Source organism: Cyprinodon tularosa, unplaced genomic scaffold, assembly GCF_016077235.1.
Source record: "Cyprinodon tularosa strain WSP-4 unplaced genomic scaffold, ASM1607723v1 ctg103, whole genome shotgun sequence".
Lineage (NCBI taxonomy): Eukaryota > Metazoa > Chordata > Actinopteri > Cyprinodontiformes > Cyprinodontidae > Cyprinodon > Cyprinodon tularosa.
This window is the reverse complement of record NW_024037816.1, coordinates 341,298-361,082: the sequence shown is the minus strand read 5'-3', so window position 1 is coordinate 361,082 and position 19,785 is coordinate 341,298. Positions and strand designations below refer to the sequence as shown.

The 19,785-nt window shown below is 39.2% G+C and overlaps 1 protein-coding gene across 2 annotated transcripts; it reads right to left on the bottom strand.

Annotated features, from left to right (window-relative positions):
* LOC119780653 (casein kinase II subunit alpha'-like) lies at window positions 1-18,580 on the bottom strand. Of its 2 annotated transcripts, none has more exons than XM_038280760.1 (13): window positions 18,433-18,580; window positions 17,954-18,324; window positions 17,752-17,863; window positions 12,735-12,836; window positions 12,560-12,610; window positions 12,365-12,424; window positions 10,349-10,432; window positions 9,894-10,004; window positions 9,710-9,811; window positions 5,550-5,650; window positions 2,750-2,898; window positions 2,176-2,263; window positions 1-363 (listed from the first exon to the last, which is right to left on the bottom strand). In XM_038280760.1, exons 1-12 carry the CDS (start codon window positions 18,451-18,453, stop codon window positions 2,190-2,192), a joined length of 1,338 nt encoding a protein of 445 aa, XP_038136688.1. In that variant the 5' UTR covers window positions 18,454-18,580; the 3' UTR covers window positions 1-363; window positions 2,176-2,189. The 2 variants fall into 2 exon arrangements, with proteins under 2 accessions (XP_038136688.1, XP_038136698.1); XM_038280770.1 differs by having other exon boundaries at window positions 1-310.
* Window positions 18,581-19,785: the final 1,205 nt, after the last annotated feature.

The following is a 19,785-nucleotide window of genomic DNA, read 5'->3' as shown; positions in this document are numbered from 1 at the left end:
TTTTAAATAAAAACTGTTTATTCTCTTTCAATATAACTTTTGTTCTATCATAGCAGAAAAGAGCCTCCACGTCAGTGCTAAAACCTGGAACTGGATCTCCGGCTGCCGCAACGATGAGGCTGGGTTCTGATCCGACGACAGTCACTGTTTAAAAACGGACGTCAGATCCGGTCAAATGGGACTGCAGGTTCCCTTGGCTTTGATGGGAGAAGTTCAGTTCGTTTGTTGAGTTTGTGTGTGTAAATGTGTGTGTGCTGCAAAAAACTGACATCTTGCTCCAGTATGGCTGTTGATGTGGAAGCAGAGGTTTCTGCCAAGAAAAGGTTGTAAGTTGAGGTAAAAAAAAAAGAAAAAAGATTTGTCCTAAATGTTTAAAAAAAAAAGAAGAAAAAAAAAAGAATTGTTAATGAGAAAAGTAGACAGGTCTGGGTCAGATTAATGCATAATACAGCACTGAAATTAAAAACAATCTTTAACAAGATATGCTGAATAAAAGCAGTCAGATCCTTTAACACTGCCTGGTGCCGTTTATAAATCTGGCTAAACAATATATTACTTCTGTTTGTATTTTATAAATGCAGATGTGGCTGGCCTTGACAGCATGTCTTCAAACACCATACATTTTTTTAACAATGGGCCTCATGCAAGAAGTGTTTGTACAAACAAATTCATTCTTAAATCATTAGTACGAGTGATTTAGGAGCAAATGTCGCATTCACCATGTTTCTCCCATTTCTAATCGCTCTGGTATGAACAAATATGAATGCCCCAGATTTGACGCAAGAGTCTTGCGCAATCAGTCAGCTGTTATCCAAACCTAGTTTTTCACAAAATGACTACATTGTTATTTGGAAGCAATTATAAATGACATTTATATTCGCTGATGACAGAACTATCGGTCACTACACCTGTAGACGGCATATAGGTATCCAGGGGACTCTAGTTTCATTTGTTATTTGTGGGATCAAGCTGCTATTGAAATAACATCTGGAACAGAAAAATATAAAGTTTAGAAAGGAGGTTAAGCAAGTGTTGCTGCTTCTAACAGTAAGAAATGCAGTTATTTTAGTCCTTGGCAGCTCCTTGGCTTTGCTATTACACCAAATATGGAATCTCTACCGTTAACATAAAATGTTAAATTACATTTTATATCAATGCATTGTATGACAGATGGAGAGTATGCTGAAGGAATGATAGACGTCAGGAGATGTTCAGTATAGGTGTGCATTAAAAACAGATCTTGTTGAATGTTTTGTTGGTTAATGGCAAACTGAAGCATTTACATCGTATGTTGCACCTCTTACCACAATTTTGACAATTTTCGGATCAAATTATTTTAATTTTTACTTCTACAGCGCATCCACTTCATTTACAGATCCTCAATCTTTGAACCCCTGGAGTTTTTCTGTTTTGTCTTTAAAGCCATTTCTATGAATGAAAACCTTCTGACCAGCATGGGAAGGTGTAGCCTTATTTGGCATTATTAGGGCGGGATTATGCAGATTTAAATTTTTCAGGAACAACTGCTCACTTATGCACAGGTGAATAAGGTTTCCGAGGATCATCTACAATCATTCGTTGAAATTAAAAATGTCTGATGTGTTTGCAAAAACCAGTGAAAGGAGAAAAAGTAACAGAAATTTATGACAAGAAAATAAAAATGTTGCATGAGGCACATTGTTTCTAAATCTAGCATTTTTCCTTTTCCTGTACATCTACAATTTTTAGCCCCACTCACTAACAGGAGTTATACAATGACCTAAGAGTAGCGTTACAAAACTAGTAGTTTGCGTTCCCTTTGAAATAACCTAAATAAAGGTTTTTTCTTGGAATGCGATCCTTTGCAGAAACATTGGCTTTTAAAACAAACCACTAATCTGGAAGCACTCTGTGGGCACCGCACTCCACGTTCAGAGGTTTTTTTATCCAAAGAGATTTGAGAAAAACTCTGTTCCCAATATTCTGAGCATTGAAAGGTGTCCACCTAACTAAAAAATTAAACCATAATTTAGATTTGCACTTCAAGCATATCTATCTCTGGAACAAGCAGGAATACCTGCATTCTCAAAGTTGACAAAGTTCTGTCTGTGAAACTATTTTCAAACGTCATTTGTAGTTCTTTTCCTCATGTTGATAGAACAAAAGTTTGTGTTTAGGTGGAGATAAAAGATTTACCTGCTGTCTGGTTATCATGTTGCATTGGAGCTGCTTATTGCCTTTGTGCCTTCAGTGTTGGCGTTTGCTTGTTCCTTCACCACTGGATCTGAGGAACAAACATGAGCCGTTTGATTCTCAATAACAGAAAACACAACAAGAGTAATTGGAGACAAGCAGATCCTGGAAACGTCAAATACGTGGAAAATTCCTGGTAGCATAAGGATTGTGTCTGACAGGAGGCTGGGATCCAAGCTCTGGCATAACAGCAAAATAATTAATGGGAAAGACCGGAGGAGCTCTTATTTCAGGTCTTTCTGTAGAAGGGATTATCAGTTTACAGAGCTGCTCTTCTCTTTTGATCTTTAGAAATGTAAGGTTATTCCTAAAACTGGATGCATTTCCCTGAAGCCTAATCTCAGATCTCTGAACTCCTACCCTGATGATGTCAGAGGAAGGTTTGAGTTGAAATACTGAGAAAACCATTTGATCCGTTTACTTCAGTGTTCACAGTTCACTTAGTGAAAGGAGACAAGACAACATAAAGAAGACTCTCTGAGTCAGGATCTCATGTAAACGTGTTGCTGGTACTGACAGAAGTATGGATGCCTCATAGCTTCAGTGGCCGTCAGCCTTTGCTGGTGGTCGTAGCGCAGCAGCTTGTCCAGCAGGTCGAGGGCTTCCGGACTCACCAGGTGCTGGTTCTCTGACTGGATGAACTGCTCCCAACGCTTCCGGGATTGCCTAAAAACATGGAGACTGCATCATGGGTTTGTTTACAAAGGAGTTCAGTGCGTGGGTTCTGGCTGGCTTTAGTGACATGAAATAACAGAGAATGACTGAGCATTTAGCAGTTATCTACTTTTAATGGGAAACAAAGCTGGAAAAATAAATTAGATGAGCTGCACTTTAGTCGCATGTATTTTGAAAAACCCTTAAACAACCCTTTTTAAGTGCTCTTTAATTTCAGCATTCACTCCAATCTGTAGCTGTCTGCATGCACCACATCTTTTCATGGTTTCACCACCACACATTCTTTCTCCAGGTTTAGGGGAATTTATGCTAGATTTGAATGTTTTCTTGACGATGGTCACATATGCGGGCTGCTCAGTGCACTGCTGCCTTGCAGCAAGAAGGTTCTGGGTTCGATTCCTGGCCCAGGGTCTTTCTGCATGGAGTTTGCATGTTCTACCTGAGAATGTGTGGGTTCTCTCCGGGTACTCCGGCTTCCTCCCAAAAACATGAATGTTAGGTTAATTGGCTTCTCTAAATTCTCCTTAGGTGTGAGTGTGTGCGAGGATGGTTGTTTGTCCTGTTTGTCTCTGTGTTGCCCTGCGATAAACTGGTGACCTGTCCACGGTGTACCCCGCCTCTTGCCAGTAGATAGAAGTAGATAGGCACCAGCACCTCATAAGGGATTAAGCGTGACAGAAAATGGAAGGATGGATGGTTACAAATGGAACCCTTTTTCCTGCAGCTCCTTTAGTGCTGCTGTCAGCCATCCAAACAGGCTTTGAATAGTCTTTTAAAATGATTATTTAACAGTTTTTGACCTGTCTGTGCTCACTCTGACTGATACCTGGATTTTTTTTTTGCTACATTACAACTCTGCAGGACATTTCACTTTAAAAAGATGGAAAATTACCAGTTCTACACTGTCTTCCACGGATTTAAATCTGCAGTTCAGCAAGCTCTAACTGCATTGTTCTAGTTCCCTTAACCTAATTTCAGTCTTAAACACCACCTGCTAAGCTCTCAGCAGCTAAACAATGACATAAACACCCTCAGCAGTTTGGTGATTGAAACACCACACTGAGCAGGTGAACAGGAATGAGAGCCCAGTCTTAATCACACATATTAAATTAAATAAAACACTGATGTTTTGTTAGAAATTATTTTATTTTTCATTGAATTGTCTTTTTTTAACCTAGTTATCCAGTTTTGTTGGTGGTGTATTCTTACTATAAGTAAATATTAACCCTTTTTTCACCCTTTTTTCATTGATTGCTGTTGTTTTTAAATTATCTTCATCATATTTTTGTATTATGTTGTATGGAGGTTTGCCAAATAAAATATGTCAGAAGTTTTTATGTCTTATATCCTTTTCATTTTTAGTGCTAATACTCTTTCAATTCTTGACACGTCCAAAATCTGTGTGCTTAATCTCAGTCCATAGAACATGTTTGTGTTTTGGACACCAATTTCCACAGAATGAATATAACCATTTTTTTTTTCTCTTCACAACCTAAGCACGTTCTCCCTTCAGTTCTCTTTTAAAATTTCCCCCTGATTAGAAAGTCTTTTTCTCTTTCTCTAGTTTCCATATATGAAGAACTGCATTTCATATTTAATAGCAGTTTTGGTTTTATTGATTTACCAAGAAATCTGTGTACAGTTAAATTTCTTAGGTCTATGTATTTCATGCCAATACGATTTAAAAATATTTTTCTGTACATAAAACCCCCCTCCTATTCTAACTCCTTTTGCATCGCCTTATCAAATCACAATAGCTTATGGTACATTGTGCTGGTGAAGATTCTCAGTCATCCAGGCCATAGCCCTTCCAAAAAAAGTAAAAAAAAAAATAAATAAATAATCCACTGGACTTTGTTTCCAAGTTTTAAGGCGATTCGCTTCCCATCCAGGAAGCTTTTCACAATTCAAAATGCCAGAAATACACGTTGAGTTTGAGGCTTTATAATGATGCATTAAACAATGCAAAGAAACTTTAGGAGAGTATTGAACCCCTTTTCAGATGAATGTATCCCATCAGTTACCATTTATTTCAATATTTACCATTGGTTTTAATATAGTTATGGATTTAATACGGAAATATTTTGTTGTTAAATCCAAGTGTTTAAATAATTCTTAGAGGAATATCTAATTTATTTTTTATTACTTAAAAGGCTTTTATTAACTGTCCTTTCATCTTTCCTTATAAGGTGTACACTTGTCCTTTACCTTTTCTCAATAAAACCCATCTGAACCTCTTCAATCACATTCTACATGAAATGTTCTAATCTCTCAGCCGCTTATGGTCCACATTTAACATTAATATTTGATTACTTCAGATTAGCATGTAAAATAAAATATCCAACATCTAACATGCATAAGGTTTTTTTTATCTAAAATGTCAAATAAGTAGCTTATTTTAATATTATCCTTGTCATGGTGAAGTTACAGGAGGACGATTGTTTTTTGATTATTAAAATGTAAGTTTTAAGTCCAGGTGCCCAGATAATATTTCCCTCCTGAAACTTCCGGATAACTTCTAGCATTCCATCTGAAACTTGGAAAGTGGTTCTGTCTGAATCCCAGAAAACCTCAGATCCTGATTATTCCTGCTTCACTCCATCCATTTAGGAGATAAGCAGCAGAGGAGGACAGATACTCACTGTCCCAGCAGGTCCTTAAAGCGTGTGTCTAGTTCTATGTGATACTTGTGCAGGTAGCCGAACAGCTCGTCTGTGCCGAGAACCTTTGCGATGCGGACCAGCTGCAGAGTAGAATACAAGCTCAGTTAGAAAAGCTTCAGCTTTAACATGTTTGCAGAGCTGTTTACTGTCATCTCAGGCTCAGTCTCTGAGGGACAAGTCCAAGTCAAAGCATATTTATAACATAACATAATGGTGAAGAGTTTTAACTCTTCACCATTGTCGAGTCTTATCACAGTGTTAAGTTGGAGAAACATTCTTGTGATCATTCTCATGGAATTGTAAGTCACTGGCTTATAATCAACTCATCCTATCACATCAAAACATGCTGCAGTCTGTAGCTCACATATACACTTCCTTTTACTCCTCATTAAAGGACAGCAACTGTTAATAATACTTAAATATAAGACCACAGGAGTCTGGTGTCCTTCAGGGTGACTTGAAGGTACTTTTGAGGATTTTCCCAAATTTCTTAAAATCCACAATAAAAAAAATCACGAGCGAGAGCATGTACGAGCCCAATTCTCCTCGTGCAAGCTCTGTTGAAAAGTTTACGGTGTCTGAACGTCCGCCCTAAACCCCTAAATCCCTCTATCACTATATAGAGCGGGGACTACAGGTGCTGGTCATAAAATTAGAATATCATGAAAAAGTAGATTGATTTCAGTAATTCCATTTAAAAAGTGAAACTTGTATATTATATTCATACATTACATACAAACTCATATATTTCAGATGTTTATTTTGTTTAATTTTGATGATTACAAATGACAACAAATGAAAATCTCAAATTCATCATATCAGAAAATTAGAATATTGTGAAAAGGTTCAAAATTGATGGCCCCTGGTGCCACACTCTAATCAGCTAATTAACTCAAACCACCTGCAAAAGCCTTTAAATGGTCTTTCAGTCTAGTTCTATAGGCTACACAATCATGGGGAAGACTGCTGACTTGACAGTTGTCCAAAAGACGACCATCGACACCTTGCACAAGGAGGGCAAGACACAAAAGGTCATCGCTAAAGAGGCTGGCTGTTCACAGAGCTCAGTGTCCAAGCACATTAATAGAGAGGCGAAGGGAAGGAAAAGATGTGGTCGAAAAAAGTGTACAAGCAAGAGAGATAACCGCACCCTGGAGAGGATTGTGAAACAAAACCCATTCAAAAATGTGGGGGAGATTCACAAAGAGTGGACTGCAGCTGGAGTGAGTGCTTCAAGAACCACCACACACAGACGTATGAAAGACATGGGTTTCTGCTGTCGCATTCCTTGTGTCAAGCCACTCTTGAACCACAGACAGCGTCAGAAGCGTCTTGCCTGGGCTAAAGAGAAACAGGACTGGACTGCTGGTGAGTGGTCCAAAGTCATGCTCTCTGATGAAAGTAAATTTTGCATTTCCTTTGGAAATCAAGGTCCCAGAGTCTGGAGGAAAAGAAGAGAGGCACTTCATCCACGTTGCTTGAAGTCCAGTGTAAAGTTTCCACAGTCAGTGATGGTTTGGGGTGCCATGTCATCTGCTGGTGTTGGTCCATTGTGTTTTCTGAGGTCCAGGGTCAACGCAGCCACATACCAGGAAGTTTTAGAGCACTTCATGCTTCCTGCAGCTGACCAACTTTTTGGAGATGCAGATTTCATTTTCCAACAGGACTTGGCACCTGCACACAGTGCCAAAGCTACCAGTACCTGGTTGAAGGACCATGGTATCCCTGTTCTTAATTGGCCAGCAAACTCTCCTGACCTTAACCCCATAGAAAATCTATGGGGTATTGTGAAGAAGAAGATGCAATACACCAGACCCAACAATTCAGAAGAGCTAAAAGCCACTATTAGAGCAACCTGGGCTATCATAACACCTGAGCAGTGCCACAGACTGATCGACTCCATGCCACGCCGCATTGCTGCAGTAATACAGGCCAAAGGAGGCCCAACTAAATACTGAGTGCTGTACATGCTCATACTTTTCATGTTCATACTTTTCAGTTGGCCAACATTTCTATAAATCCTTTGTTTTTATTGGTCTTCAGTAATATTCTAATTTTCTGATATGATGAATTTGAGATTTTCATTTGTTGTCATTTGTAATCATCAAAATTAAACAAAATAAACATCTGAAATATATGAGTTTGTATGTAATGTATGAATATAATATACAAGTTTCACTTTTTAAATGGAATTACTGAAATCAATCTACTTTTTCATGATATTCTAATTTTATGACCAGCACCTGTATATAGTGGACTTTATAGCAAACTCAGTTAACTGACCGTTTGGACAGATGGTCACTTAGTTTTGCTCCATAGGTGACATACTTTCTCCTCCACTATATGTGCCCGAGCCATCTTTGTTATTAGTCACCACTGTCAGGTATTGACAGCGGGCTGCTGTGACAGCAAATCCCATATTGCTTTGTGAGGAGAGTTCTCCCCACAAAGCATTCCAGGATATATCTACCTTTTCTGAGGCCTTTTTTTTTCTTCTGATACACTTCATAGACACATTTTCTCTTACGTTTCTCTGCCATTTTTCAAAGAAAGAATCACACCTCTATCAACCCTTAACTTGCTGAACGTCACTAAATGAATTCTACTATTGAAATGTTACCGAACTGAAGTTAAACTGCTTAAATAAAGATGATCTGCTAAAAACAGAAGTACATTTCTGTATGTGTGAGCTGCTTACATGCTGTGTTGCATATTTAGAGGAAGTGGACAGTGTGACTTCAGATGCCTTTACTGTTTATTATTGTTGTTTAATTCAAACATTATGTAAGCCAAATAATCCGGACATTTAAACAGCTCTCATTGTTGGCACTCTGTCACTAAAATAGAACCTCGGCAGCGTTTCAGAGTTTCTCATTTCCAAGATAATTTTTTTCTAAGCAGTCATGTTTCTGTGGCCTCAGTGTGAAACCTAACTTCACACAGCAGGGGGCGCTAAGGGGGCACGGTACACTGTTAGATTCTTTCAAAACCCCAAAAAGATCCAGCATTATCCCATCTACAATTAACAGGCTTTTCTTTGGATTAAAACACATCTATAGGAAACATCAGTTTTATATTCAGATGATTTAGATTAGTTTAAATAAAAAGCTACTTCACACTGGTATTTAAAAAAAATAAAGGCATTAAATAAAAGCCTTAAAATAAATTCACTAACAGATTTATTCAGAGTGATCAGCCTTCATGTTTACTTCAAGCTTTAGATCTGTAGATTGAAAGTTAATTTTAGATAAAATAGATGATGTGCCTGGTGGACCATTTGCGATGATTTGGGCAAATGTTCTGGATCACCGTTCTGTTGAAAGACCCAATGACAAATAATTTTTAATGTTATGGCAAAGGTCAGCACATTTCCTTTACAATGCATAAAAACCTTTCCCAGAATCTTTGGAAGAAAAACAGACCCACAGCATCACAGGTCCCCCTCTATACTTAACAATGAGTATGACATGTTCACTCTTAGCTCTACAGTTTATCAAACTTCATATGTTAAAATTTGTCCTGTCTCCCAAACAACCAGTTAGCATTTTAATCATACCAGAAGGCTGCCATAGGAACGTGTCAGTGGTGATGCTTTACCTCCATTACTGCATTGCTGTCACATCATTGGACCTAAGACATCTGCCTTGTTTGTCTCAGGTCCAGAATTAAAAAGTGTTTATATTTGGCCTGACTGAAGCGATGAACAGGTTGAGGACTGTTGATTTTTATCTTAAAGCCATTTCCCAGCTTCTGATAACCATTTAATATCGGCCTGATGTTCTACTTTCCCACTGTTTGCAGAATTGGACCTTAATGTTACATCATAATTTTACCAACCTGAGGCTCTAAAACAGTCAGGTCAATAAAAAAAAATAAGTATATGTTAAGATATGCTTCAGTTCCATTAATATTAGATGGATCTTCACTAAAATTGATATTTTTTCCTTGTATTACTTGTTTAAAAATTTAAAGATAGGATTTTTTTTTTGTCCCCACAAACTAAATTTGGGTTTTTCAATTTTTCTTTTCTTTATCTGCTTCAAAAAAATAATTGAGCTCATCTAAAGGCTTTTTTCCATATCACTACGAAGGAGCGCCTACCAGTGTAGCCATCTCACTATGCTGTGCCCTCCTCATACCTGGTCATAGTTGTCCTGGCCGTGAAAAAACGGCTCCTTAAGGAAGATCATGCTGGCCAGCATGCAGCCGAAACTCCACATATCTAAACTGTAATCATACATCTGCATAGAGAAACAATTTGAATGAGAAATTTCAACATGGGGTTTATTTCATATTCCCGTTCTTTAATAAAGATGTTTGTACCTGATAGTCCACTAGCAGCTCAGGGCCTTTGAAATAGCGAGATGCTACCCTGACATTGTATTCCTGAGCAGGATGGTAGAATTCAGCCAAACCCCAATCGATGAGACGAAGCTGAAATACAAGAGAATGTCCACTCGTTTAATCTGACCTGCCACTGGCATAAAAATAGGAGATAATAACAGGAAAAAGCTTTGACTAAACCTGCTGAAGTAGAAAATTAACTACTGACCATAGAATCTATGGAAGCTAATTTTTAATAACAAAATGTACAGTTTCTTATGCAGAGGTATCCTTCTCACTACCGAATCCTACCTACAAATGTAGATAATATATATTTGACTGAAAAAGAACAAAAATGAAATAAAAAAAATTGGTGAGGGATGTAAATTCCCATCTTTCAGGGCTGAAAGGTATAATTAGGAACTTAATGAGGAAACAAGATTTGTGAGCATTACCTTCCTTAGCTGGTGGTCAATCATCACGTTGTGGGGCTTCACATCCCGGTGCATGATCCCCATACTGTGACAGTAGTCCAGAGCCTGAAAGAAAACACGGAACCCTCTGAATGTCTGATTCCTGTTCTTAGCTCCCTCTGCCGCTACAGCTCAACTGCTTCAAGTAGGAATAATGAGCCACCATTGCTTTTTCCTTATCTGAAACCAGTGTGTGGATATTACTGACAAGCAGTTTCAGTGCAGGGCATCTGAAAATGCAACAGAATCCAGAGATCTGGATTCAATATATTATGCAACTCTAAGAAAATTTTCTGTAATATCTATGAAGATCCTCAACGGTCATCCAGGTCATGGTCAAGATTGACCATGTTTACGTCAAATTGCCTAGACTGAAGTTTTTTAAAGCGTTTTCTGTTATGTTTTCCATAATTAGTCTACCTTCCTTAGTTAAACATGGGCATATATGCTATTGACACAAACCTGAGAATTTTGCTAAAAGCTGATGTGAAGCATATATATCAATGCCAAATAGTTAATACTACAAGCGGCTTAATGGGAAAGAAATGCTGTCAACACAAATCTTGCTCCCAGCTTTTCACAAGGTGCCGTCTGCACAGATAATTATCTCTGCTGGAAGCAGAGTTCTGTGATATATTTGTCATAATATATGCAAGATTTATTCATCCAGCAGCAAAAAAAGATCAGAATAAACACTTAATTTAAGAACTTTCTTAACGTGGGCTTTTTTCCCCAAAAAGGTTTAAATCACGGCCGATATTATGGTGTTTATTGAACACCTATATATCCTGTTTAGCTTAGTTAGATAGCTAAAAAAGCAATTAAATGGAAGCACCACACAAAAAAAAAAAAAAAAAAAAGAAGTTGAACACATTCATTTCGGCATTTCAAAATAAGGTTAACACAGTGATTACAAATTGTATCAGCTGCATATATCCATGTGTTCTTGTTTAATTTGAATGTTAGCTTCCCTACTACAACTCATTTTTATCAAGGGCCCAGACTCCAGAACTGTGTGGATTGGAAGCCCTAAGGTTCAGGAACCTTTAAAGATTACACTGGCAAACACATAGGATGTTGCCCTTTAATGTTCATCTCAGGCCTATTCAGACAGCATACTAAAAAACAGAAGCTGAGTTATATGCTTCTGAAATCATTTGAAAACCTTTAAATTGAGAAAAATAATCAAAACAAAATGAAGATGGGCTAAAAAAAGATATAAATCCCAGTTACACGTGTCCCTAAATAAGTCTGGGACAAATATTGAAAGTTAGTAGTCATTATTTTGTTAATTTTGTGGTTAGATAACAAAAACCAAAGTATTTTTGTAAACAAAAATACTTTGTTGAAAAAGACATTTCTCAACTGATCTGACCTTCCAGTTTCAGTCTTAAAAATATCCTGTAAAACCAAAAACCTTTGCACAAACAATATGAATGTTGTGCAAGCGTTTAAGCTTAGGGCTTGTTTTGGTCATTTAATTATGAAAAGAAAAGTAAAAGAAAGAGTGGGTCAAAACGAAGGCAGAATCTGAGCAAATGTTTCCTTAGAGTCAGACCTGAACAGAGATCTTGTGTTTTGCTTTTTTAATCTGATTTAAAAACACAAAGCATAGCTTTTATATGACCCTATCCTTTCAAATCCAGGTCAAACTACATAACGCCTCCACCTCCTGAGGAGGATGAGGTCTTTTGGAGTGAGCAGGCCCCTGCATAAAACCTATGACTCTGTGGTGGCATCAGCCCTCCTCTATGCTGTTGTTTGCTGGGCCCCTAGGAGCACAGAGCAGGACAGAAAGAGACTGAATAAACTGGTGAGAATGGACCACTTCTGTAAAAGGATGCACTCTGGACTCAGTGGAAGAAGTGGCTGAGAAGAGGGTGCTGTCCAAGCTTACATCCATCATGGGCGACACCTTTCACCCTTTAGTCAAAGACTTTTAAACCCTGTTTGTAAAATATTATCTATCTATATATATAAGTGTTCAGTTCATCTTACCTTAAGCAGCTCATACATGTAATAACGGATATCGTAGTCTGTCAGCTTCTGGTACAGCTCCTGTGGGGAGGATGAAAGCAACTTGCGTTTTAAAAGTTTGCAGCTGCAAGGTGTCGGCAGTTTCTACGCTAACAGGAAGGTTATCGATCCCATGAGTGCATGGATGGTAGTTCTGAGCAAGCACAAATCAGGTACCTTAAAATCTGTGTTATTGATGTACTCAAAGACAAGCGCTGGTGTTCTGGACTGCAGAGAGAAGACAACAAACACACAGCTTCACTGAAAGCGGCAGCAGGTAAGTGGAGATCACTAGCATAACTGGATTAACAGGGCCAGCATGCAGCAAAGTGAGGGCAGGCTTCCCACTCACCACTGGGTCTTTGACAGTGTCCACCAGACGGATGATGTTGGTTCCTCCTCGCAGGTTTTCAAGGATTTTTATTTCCCGTTTGATCTTCTTCTTCTTGACAGGCTGAAGAACAAAAATGACCATTCAACAGAGATAAATAAGAGGAAGGTCAATCCTTTGGTTGAAGCTTTAAATGGTTTACAATGGACTGCAAAAAAATGTATAATCAAACCTCCTGAACCTTTGCACTTGTATACCCCATTTACACTACCCTCCGAAAAACGATTCATGCCGAGTTAACCAGACAAGAAAATCAACATGGTGGCACCCGTAACATTCAGGAAGTTTGATTACAATTGTGATATTTCGTTGTTTGCGGAGAGTCAGGCGAAGATGGCAGCCTTTGTTGAATTTAGCTGACAAGAGTCGGAGCAGAATCATCACTGGAAATCGTGTGGCATGGTAGGGAAACTAGTATTTTTATGAATGTCTGAAGTTTCATGATTACGAAGCCTGACTGTAAGGAGATGACGCGGTCTGCTCATGTGCTCTTTTTTAATCAGAGAACTGAACCGTGCTGAGCACTACTAATGAACTAGTACCAGTTTAGGGCAGATCAGTTTTGTCTGGCGTCGTCCGTTTCAGTTTTGCGTGCCATTTACACTCAACAGTTATCTCTGTTAACTATATCAGTACTCGGACTGATTTCGGCACGTTTTCAAAAGGGTAGTGTAAATGGGGCTATAGTCATGCTCAAACCTCAAGTTTGCTTTATGTGATGGAAGGACACAAAGTGGTGCATTACTGAAAAAGATGTATGGTTTTCAAAAGTGTATTAGCTTTTGCCCCCTGGGACGATAATCTGTAGAACCACCATTCTTTTCAGAGTCAGCTAAAAGTCTTATAGGGTTTGTTTCTACCAGATCGGTACGTCAACACTTTGCCCAGCAACTCTGACCAGCCTCCATGTCCTTGCTAAAGAAAAACACCAAAAGATGATGCTGCCATTATAATTCTTCACTGGCAGGGAAAGTATGTTCAGTGTGACAAGAAGTGAAGCTTATACCTAGGGCTGCAACAACGAATCGATAAAATCGATAAAAATCGACTTTTAAAAGCGTTGGCAACGAATTTAATCATCGATTAATTGAGTCGCGCGATTAATGCGTCATCCGCCGCCGCCGTCATCCGGGGGAAGAAAAAAAAATATGGCGGAGCGAGTCAGCGCCGCAGTTGCAGTGTTGCCAACTCAGCGACTTTTCAGACCCCTCCAGCGACTATTTTTCAAAAAAGCGACTAGCGACAAAGCTGGCGACTTTTTACGGTGTCACTGGCGGCTTTTGCCTGCCGTGGGGCGCCTCCCCAATCCCAACCCCTTTCTCCCTCTCCCACAGGAATCCCTCTCAGCGCGGCAGTCAGAGTCAGAGCCGCAGGATTTTAGTGAGGAGTTTACCCTCAGCGTCCAGACTGCAAATGAAGCGCGCATGCGCCGGGATTGACAACGCAAATTTATCACAATAATTAAAATAGCCTGCGCTTTGTAAAGGGAAAAAAGTCGTAACATGCAACTTTTGTAAAAACAAATGAACATGGCACGGAAGCACCACTGTTATGACGCAGCACCTGAAAAGAAAACACGTTGGAGCCTTCGATGGCAGTGAAGAGAGCTGATCAGCAGGATGAGTAACCATGTTTGTTTCATTTTAAAGAGGGGAAACGTAACGTTAGTTTCTCAGGGAGCTCATCTGATGCTTTCCTTACCTTGTTAGTAGGTTACAGACAGTGATAAGGTTGGCTACTTATTTTACTTTTAATTTCATTTAATCTTGTTTAAGCAGCGTTTATATTTTCTTTATAAATAAATGAACTTGCAAATTATGAGGGCAAGGCTTTTAAAGTTTAAATCTTCTGGCAAAGATAAAGAAAAGAAGATCCTGCAATTTATGGAAGTAAAGCAGAACAAAATCCAGCAAGATCAGTAATATGTCAATTAATTATCTGCCACATTCCCATGTAAATACACTATATTGCCAAAAGTATTTGCTCACCTGCCTTGACTCACATATGAGCTTAAGTGACATCCCGTTCCTAATCCATAGGGTTCAATATGACGTCGGTCCACCCTTTGCAGCTAGAACAGCTTCAACTCTTCTGGGAAGGCTGTCCACAAGGTTTAGGAGTGTGTTTATGGGAATTTTTGACCATTCTTCCAGAAGCGCATTTGTGAGGTCGCACACTGATGTTGGACGAGAAGGCCTGGCTCTCAGTCTCCGCTCTAATTCATCCCAAAGGTGTTCTATCGGGTTGAGGTCAGGACTCTGTGCAGGCCAGTCAAGTTCATCCACACCAGACTCTGTCATCCATGTCTTTATGGACCTTGCTTTGTGCACTGGTGCACAGTCATGTTGGAAGAGGAAGGGGCCAGCTCCAAACTGTTCCCACAAAGTTGGGAGCATGGAATTGTCCAAAATGTCTTGGTATGCTGAAGCATTCAGAGTTCCTTTCACTGGAACTAAGGGGCCAAGCCCAGCTCCTGAAAAACAACCCCACACCATAATCCCCCCTCCACCAAACTTTACACTTGGCACAATGCAGTCAGACAAGTACCGTTCTCCTGGCAACCGCCAAACCCAGACCCGTCCATCAGATTGCCAGATGGAGAAGCGCGATTCGTCACTCCAGAGAACGCGTCTCCACTGCTCTAGAGTCCAGTGGCGGCGTGCTTTACACCACCGCATCCGACGCTTTGCATTGCACTTGGTGATGTATGGCTTGGATGCAGCTGCTCGCCCATGGAAACCCATTCCATGAAGCTCTCTGCGCACTGTTCTTGAGCTACATGAAGTTTGGAGGTCTGTAGTGATTGACTCTGCAGAAAGTTGGCGACCTCTTCGCACTACGCGCGTCAGCATCCGCTGACCCCGCTCCGTCAGTTTACGTGGCCTACCACTTCGTGGCTGAGTTGCTGTCGTTCCCAAACACTTCCATTTTCTTATAATACAGCTGACAGTTGACTGTGGAATATTTAGGAGCGAGGAAATTTCACGACTGGATTTGTTGCACAGGTGGCATCCTATCACAGTTCCACGCTGGAATTCACTGAGCTCCTGAGAGCGACCCATTCTTTCACAAATGTTTGTAAAAACAGTCTGCATGCCTAGGTGCTTGAATTTATACACCTGTGGCCATGGAAGTGATTGGAACACCTGATTCCAATAATTTGGATGGGTGAGCAAATACTTTTGGCAATATAGTGTATCTGTCTTTGGAGGATGTGTTTTTTTACCACCCCTAGTTCTCTCATTTTTATTCCAAATACAATTTATAATTTGAATCACAGGGCTATTTTTATCTCTATGGTTCAGTATTTTCTCAAGCAGCAACTTTAACTGCTATACTTTCCTGTCTTAAAAGGCAAAACTCTTCTAGTCTAAAAAAAACTAATTTGTTGAAATGGGGGGACCTATTGTTTGAACCCCTTAGGGGCTTTAAAAAACAAAAATGCCTGTCTCTTTTTGCGCTTTATGAAACAAAGTACCCTATATTTTGTGGATGTACAGCTACATTTCTCATGTAAGTTTGCGTAGTTTTTACACAAACATTTATTTTTCATATTGCAACAGTACAGTTAATGAGCAAGCTGTACTTGTGTGCTTGTTTGTTCTGTCTAAAATGTTTATTTTGGAATAAAGAGGTTAATATAAAAAAATTTTTTTGTCTGATTCATCGATTAATCGAAAAAATAATCGGCCGATTCATCGATTTTTAGTTGCAGCCCTACTTATACCTTGCATTTTCAATTTAAGTCAAAATGTTTACTTACTCCCCCTTTCCCACTGACCGAAAAACAAGTTTAAACCCAGGCTTTCAGTGGCAGTGGGAAGAGTTCACTGACCTATGTCTACCTGCGCCAAACGTCTCAACAGGTTAAAATTGCCTTGGCTCTGATCGGCATGCTGTGGGAACACCACATCCACGTCAACCTGCTAATTTACAGGATACCATTGTGCACAATGTATGGAACTAGACTACTACTACAACCTGGATTCCTTACATGTTGCTTTCCATTGATTGCTTTCATGATTTCTGCCACACTGGTGACATCATCAAAGAGCGTCCCCAGCTTCTTTTGCCAATGGGAAGGGAGCCAGATGCCGATTATTAGCGGGTTAACATGCTATTTTCAGTGGTAAAGAGGCTTTAGTCTCATCATCATATTACTTCAGACTCAATTAAGTTCAGTGGGGGTTCACCAATACAACTTTTTATTTCTGATATACTACCGATATTGCAGCTTTGAGTTTGACTAACACCAATATTGACCTGATATCATATCGGCATTAATCCCACGTACTTTTATTGCTTATTTTACAGTGTGTTAGGTTAGAAAAGGTACCTATGACTAGTCCTGTTTCAGTCAAAGATCCACGTTTAGCTCCATATCTACACTAGATGAGCAGATATATCCTGAAATGCTTTGCAAGAGCTCTCCGCCCTTACCATTACGGAATTTGCTCTGACACTGGCCTGCTCTCTAAAAGCAACAGTGGCAAGAGATAAAGATTGTGTCCGATTGTTGTGAAAATTTCCCAGCCAGTGCACAGGTGAGGCAAATACGGGAGCCCTTTTAGCTCAAACTTGTTGAGTTAACCTGGAAATTTGGTCGCACCCTAGTGCAGTTGTTTTCAGACATGGCACACCTGAGTTAGCACCAGAGTTCGCTGGAGCTGAACCGAGACCACCTCTTCAGACTGCACTAGTTCGATGCACATTAGATTTTGTTTTCACACTAAGTGAAACAAGACCAAATTTAGATCAATCTAAATTTAGATCAACCTAAATCTGCAGGTGTGAAAATACTCTTAGCAGGGAATTGATTGCACTACATTTGATTTAGCGATAAACTGGAGTGCAAAAATAGCTCATTCTTTTTAAATGTTTGTTTGTAAAGCATTCTCAAAACATATCACCATCACTTTATATAATAATCTTAAATGAAGCAGACTCTGTAACATCAAGGAGGATTGAGTTGTCTCACCTTGAGGATTTTGACTACGACCTTCTCATTGTTTGTCACATTAATAGCCTCGAACACCTCGCTGTACTTCCCTCGGCCCAGTTTACGCACAAGCTGATAGTTGTCTTGATTGCTGGAGAAAAAAAAAAAACAACAAATGGAAAAAAACAATCTGAAGTAACTGACATTGTTCTGTCCTGCTGACACCACTGTGGCATTTTACCTCCAGTTTGGCACATGTGCATCATAGTCCCAGTACTCTCTGTTCTTCTGTGTGTTGACGTCGGTGTATACCCGAGCCTTGCTGCTGGCCGGTGAGGATCCGGGCATCGCTGGCTTTGGGGCTCCGTGTACGGGAACGTCTCCTCCCTTGAAATACTCGGCTCGATACTGAAGGGCAGCGCAGCAGCAGTGCAAGGTCTGCAGCTCTAAAATCCCTGCGCTGTGCTTACCATTGGCTTTGGCTGCTTGTCGCCTTTGACAAAGGTTGCCAGGCCAGTCTGAAGCGGCCGCTGTGCAGACGGACAGAGCTACTATAACTGAGTGAGTGAAACCCCTGAGAATGTGTGATGTGATGGGATGAAGAACCGCCAGCTGTGGGGAAAAGGCAGAACATATCCCGGAAGTTAGTACTCAGCAGCGGCTTTGAGTTCTACAGCAGATTACTTTCTATGTTCTACAATGCAGTAGAAAGGTATTTACCCAAATAAAGATTTCTTCCATTTTTCTACTGTTCTGTTTTTTTGGACACGCAAAAACCTTTATTTTCTTTATCCATTCAGAGGTAGACTTTGGCTTGTTATTCTACTGCATTGTTTGCTGTATTTGAGCTTAGGATCCCAAACGGATGGTCAGACATTCTCCTTCAGGATTTTCTAGTAGAGAGAAGAATTCATTGTTCCATCAAAAACAGTGAGCGTTCCTTTTTCAGACTGATGGATTTGACCAAATGTGTTTCTTCCCAATTCTAACATATCATTGACTATTAAGTTGTTTGAGACCTTTTTGCATAATTTGTCAGTCAAACAGAACTTATTTCTACAGTTCACACAGAGATCAGGCCTGAATGGTTAGACAGAACTACACTAAAAAATGTGGTTAATCACCATTAAAACACAGGCAAAAGATTTTAGACTGGTTTGAAGACTGTTTCTACATTAAAAATGTAACTCATAATTAAAAAAAAGCTGTCTAATTACCCCAGATTTTCTTAGAGTTTAATTTGAAATGCTTCAGCATGACAACAAAAAAGGGACAAATCTGCAATGGGGCAAATTATATATCACAGTACTGAAATGCATTTTTCCAAATGACACCATCAGGGTGCTTCCTGTCTGTAAGTGGACAGAATAAAGACTCACAAATTACAATAAAAAATAATAAAATACTACTAATAAGGAATTATAAAATATATCTTATGGAGTAATTAACACCATGAAGACAAATGAAAAAGGCATTAACATATCCAAGTAAATGAGTAAGATAACCACTATTTTAGGCCACAATATTTGAGGATTCAGGATAATAAGAGCAAACCTAATAGAACATTTTAAAACTCAATGTAAATTACACACATCAAGTATTTATATGCATAAAGCAAAAACCGTTACAGACATGAGGAAAAACTAATATAATGTTGATCAGATAGTCTGAAAGTAACCGATAAAAACTGTTAAAAGGAAAGTTTACTAAAAGGAAATAAAAGTTTAACATTATTCTATTGATATGGCTTCTCTTACTACGAGCACAAGCCAGATGGCGAGTATGTGAACCCTGCCTGCCTGAACAGGAAGGATCTCTGCTCAACCAGTTTAGCAGCTAGTAATTCTTTTAAAATTATCTCTTTTTTTTCTAGACTCTAGTTTTGTAAATCTTGGACAAGATAAACACAAAAGTTTGAATGGGAAGAATATAAAAAAAAACAGATAAAAAATGTTCCTTTCTCTTTTAGAATAAGAATTTTCATTTATCAAGATGACAATAAATTTCAACCAGTTATGTCTTAAAAAAAACAGACTTTACAGTGTTGATTCCATCACTGTTTTTTGTATGAGA

What these genes read in the sequence shown, in the direction of transcription:
- LOC119780653 (XM_038280760.1), bottom strand. Translation starts at nt 18,453, where the DNA reads ATGGAAGAAATCTTTATTTGG. An exon ending in AGCTGCTAGTGGACTATCAG is followed by an intron (nt 9,812 to 9,893) that starts GTACAAACATCT and finishes TTCTCTATGCAG; the next exon opens with ATGTATGATTACAGTTTAGA. An exon ending in GCCAGGACAACTATGACCAG is followed by an intron (nt 5,651 to 9,709) that starts GTATGAGGAGGG and finishes TCTACTCTGCAG; the next exon opens with CTGGTCCGCATCGCAAAGGT.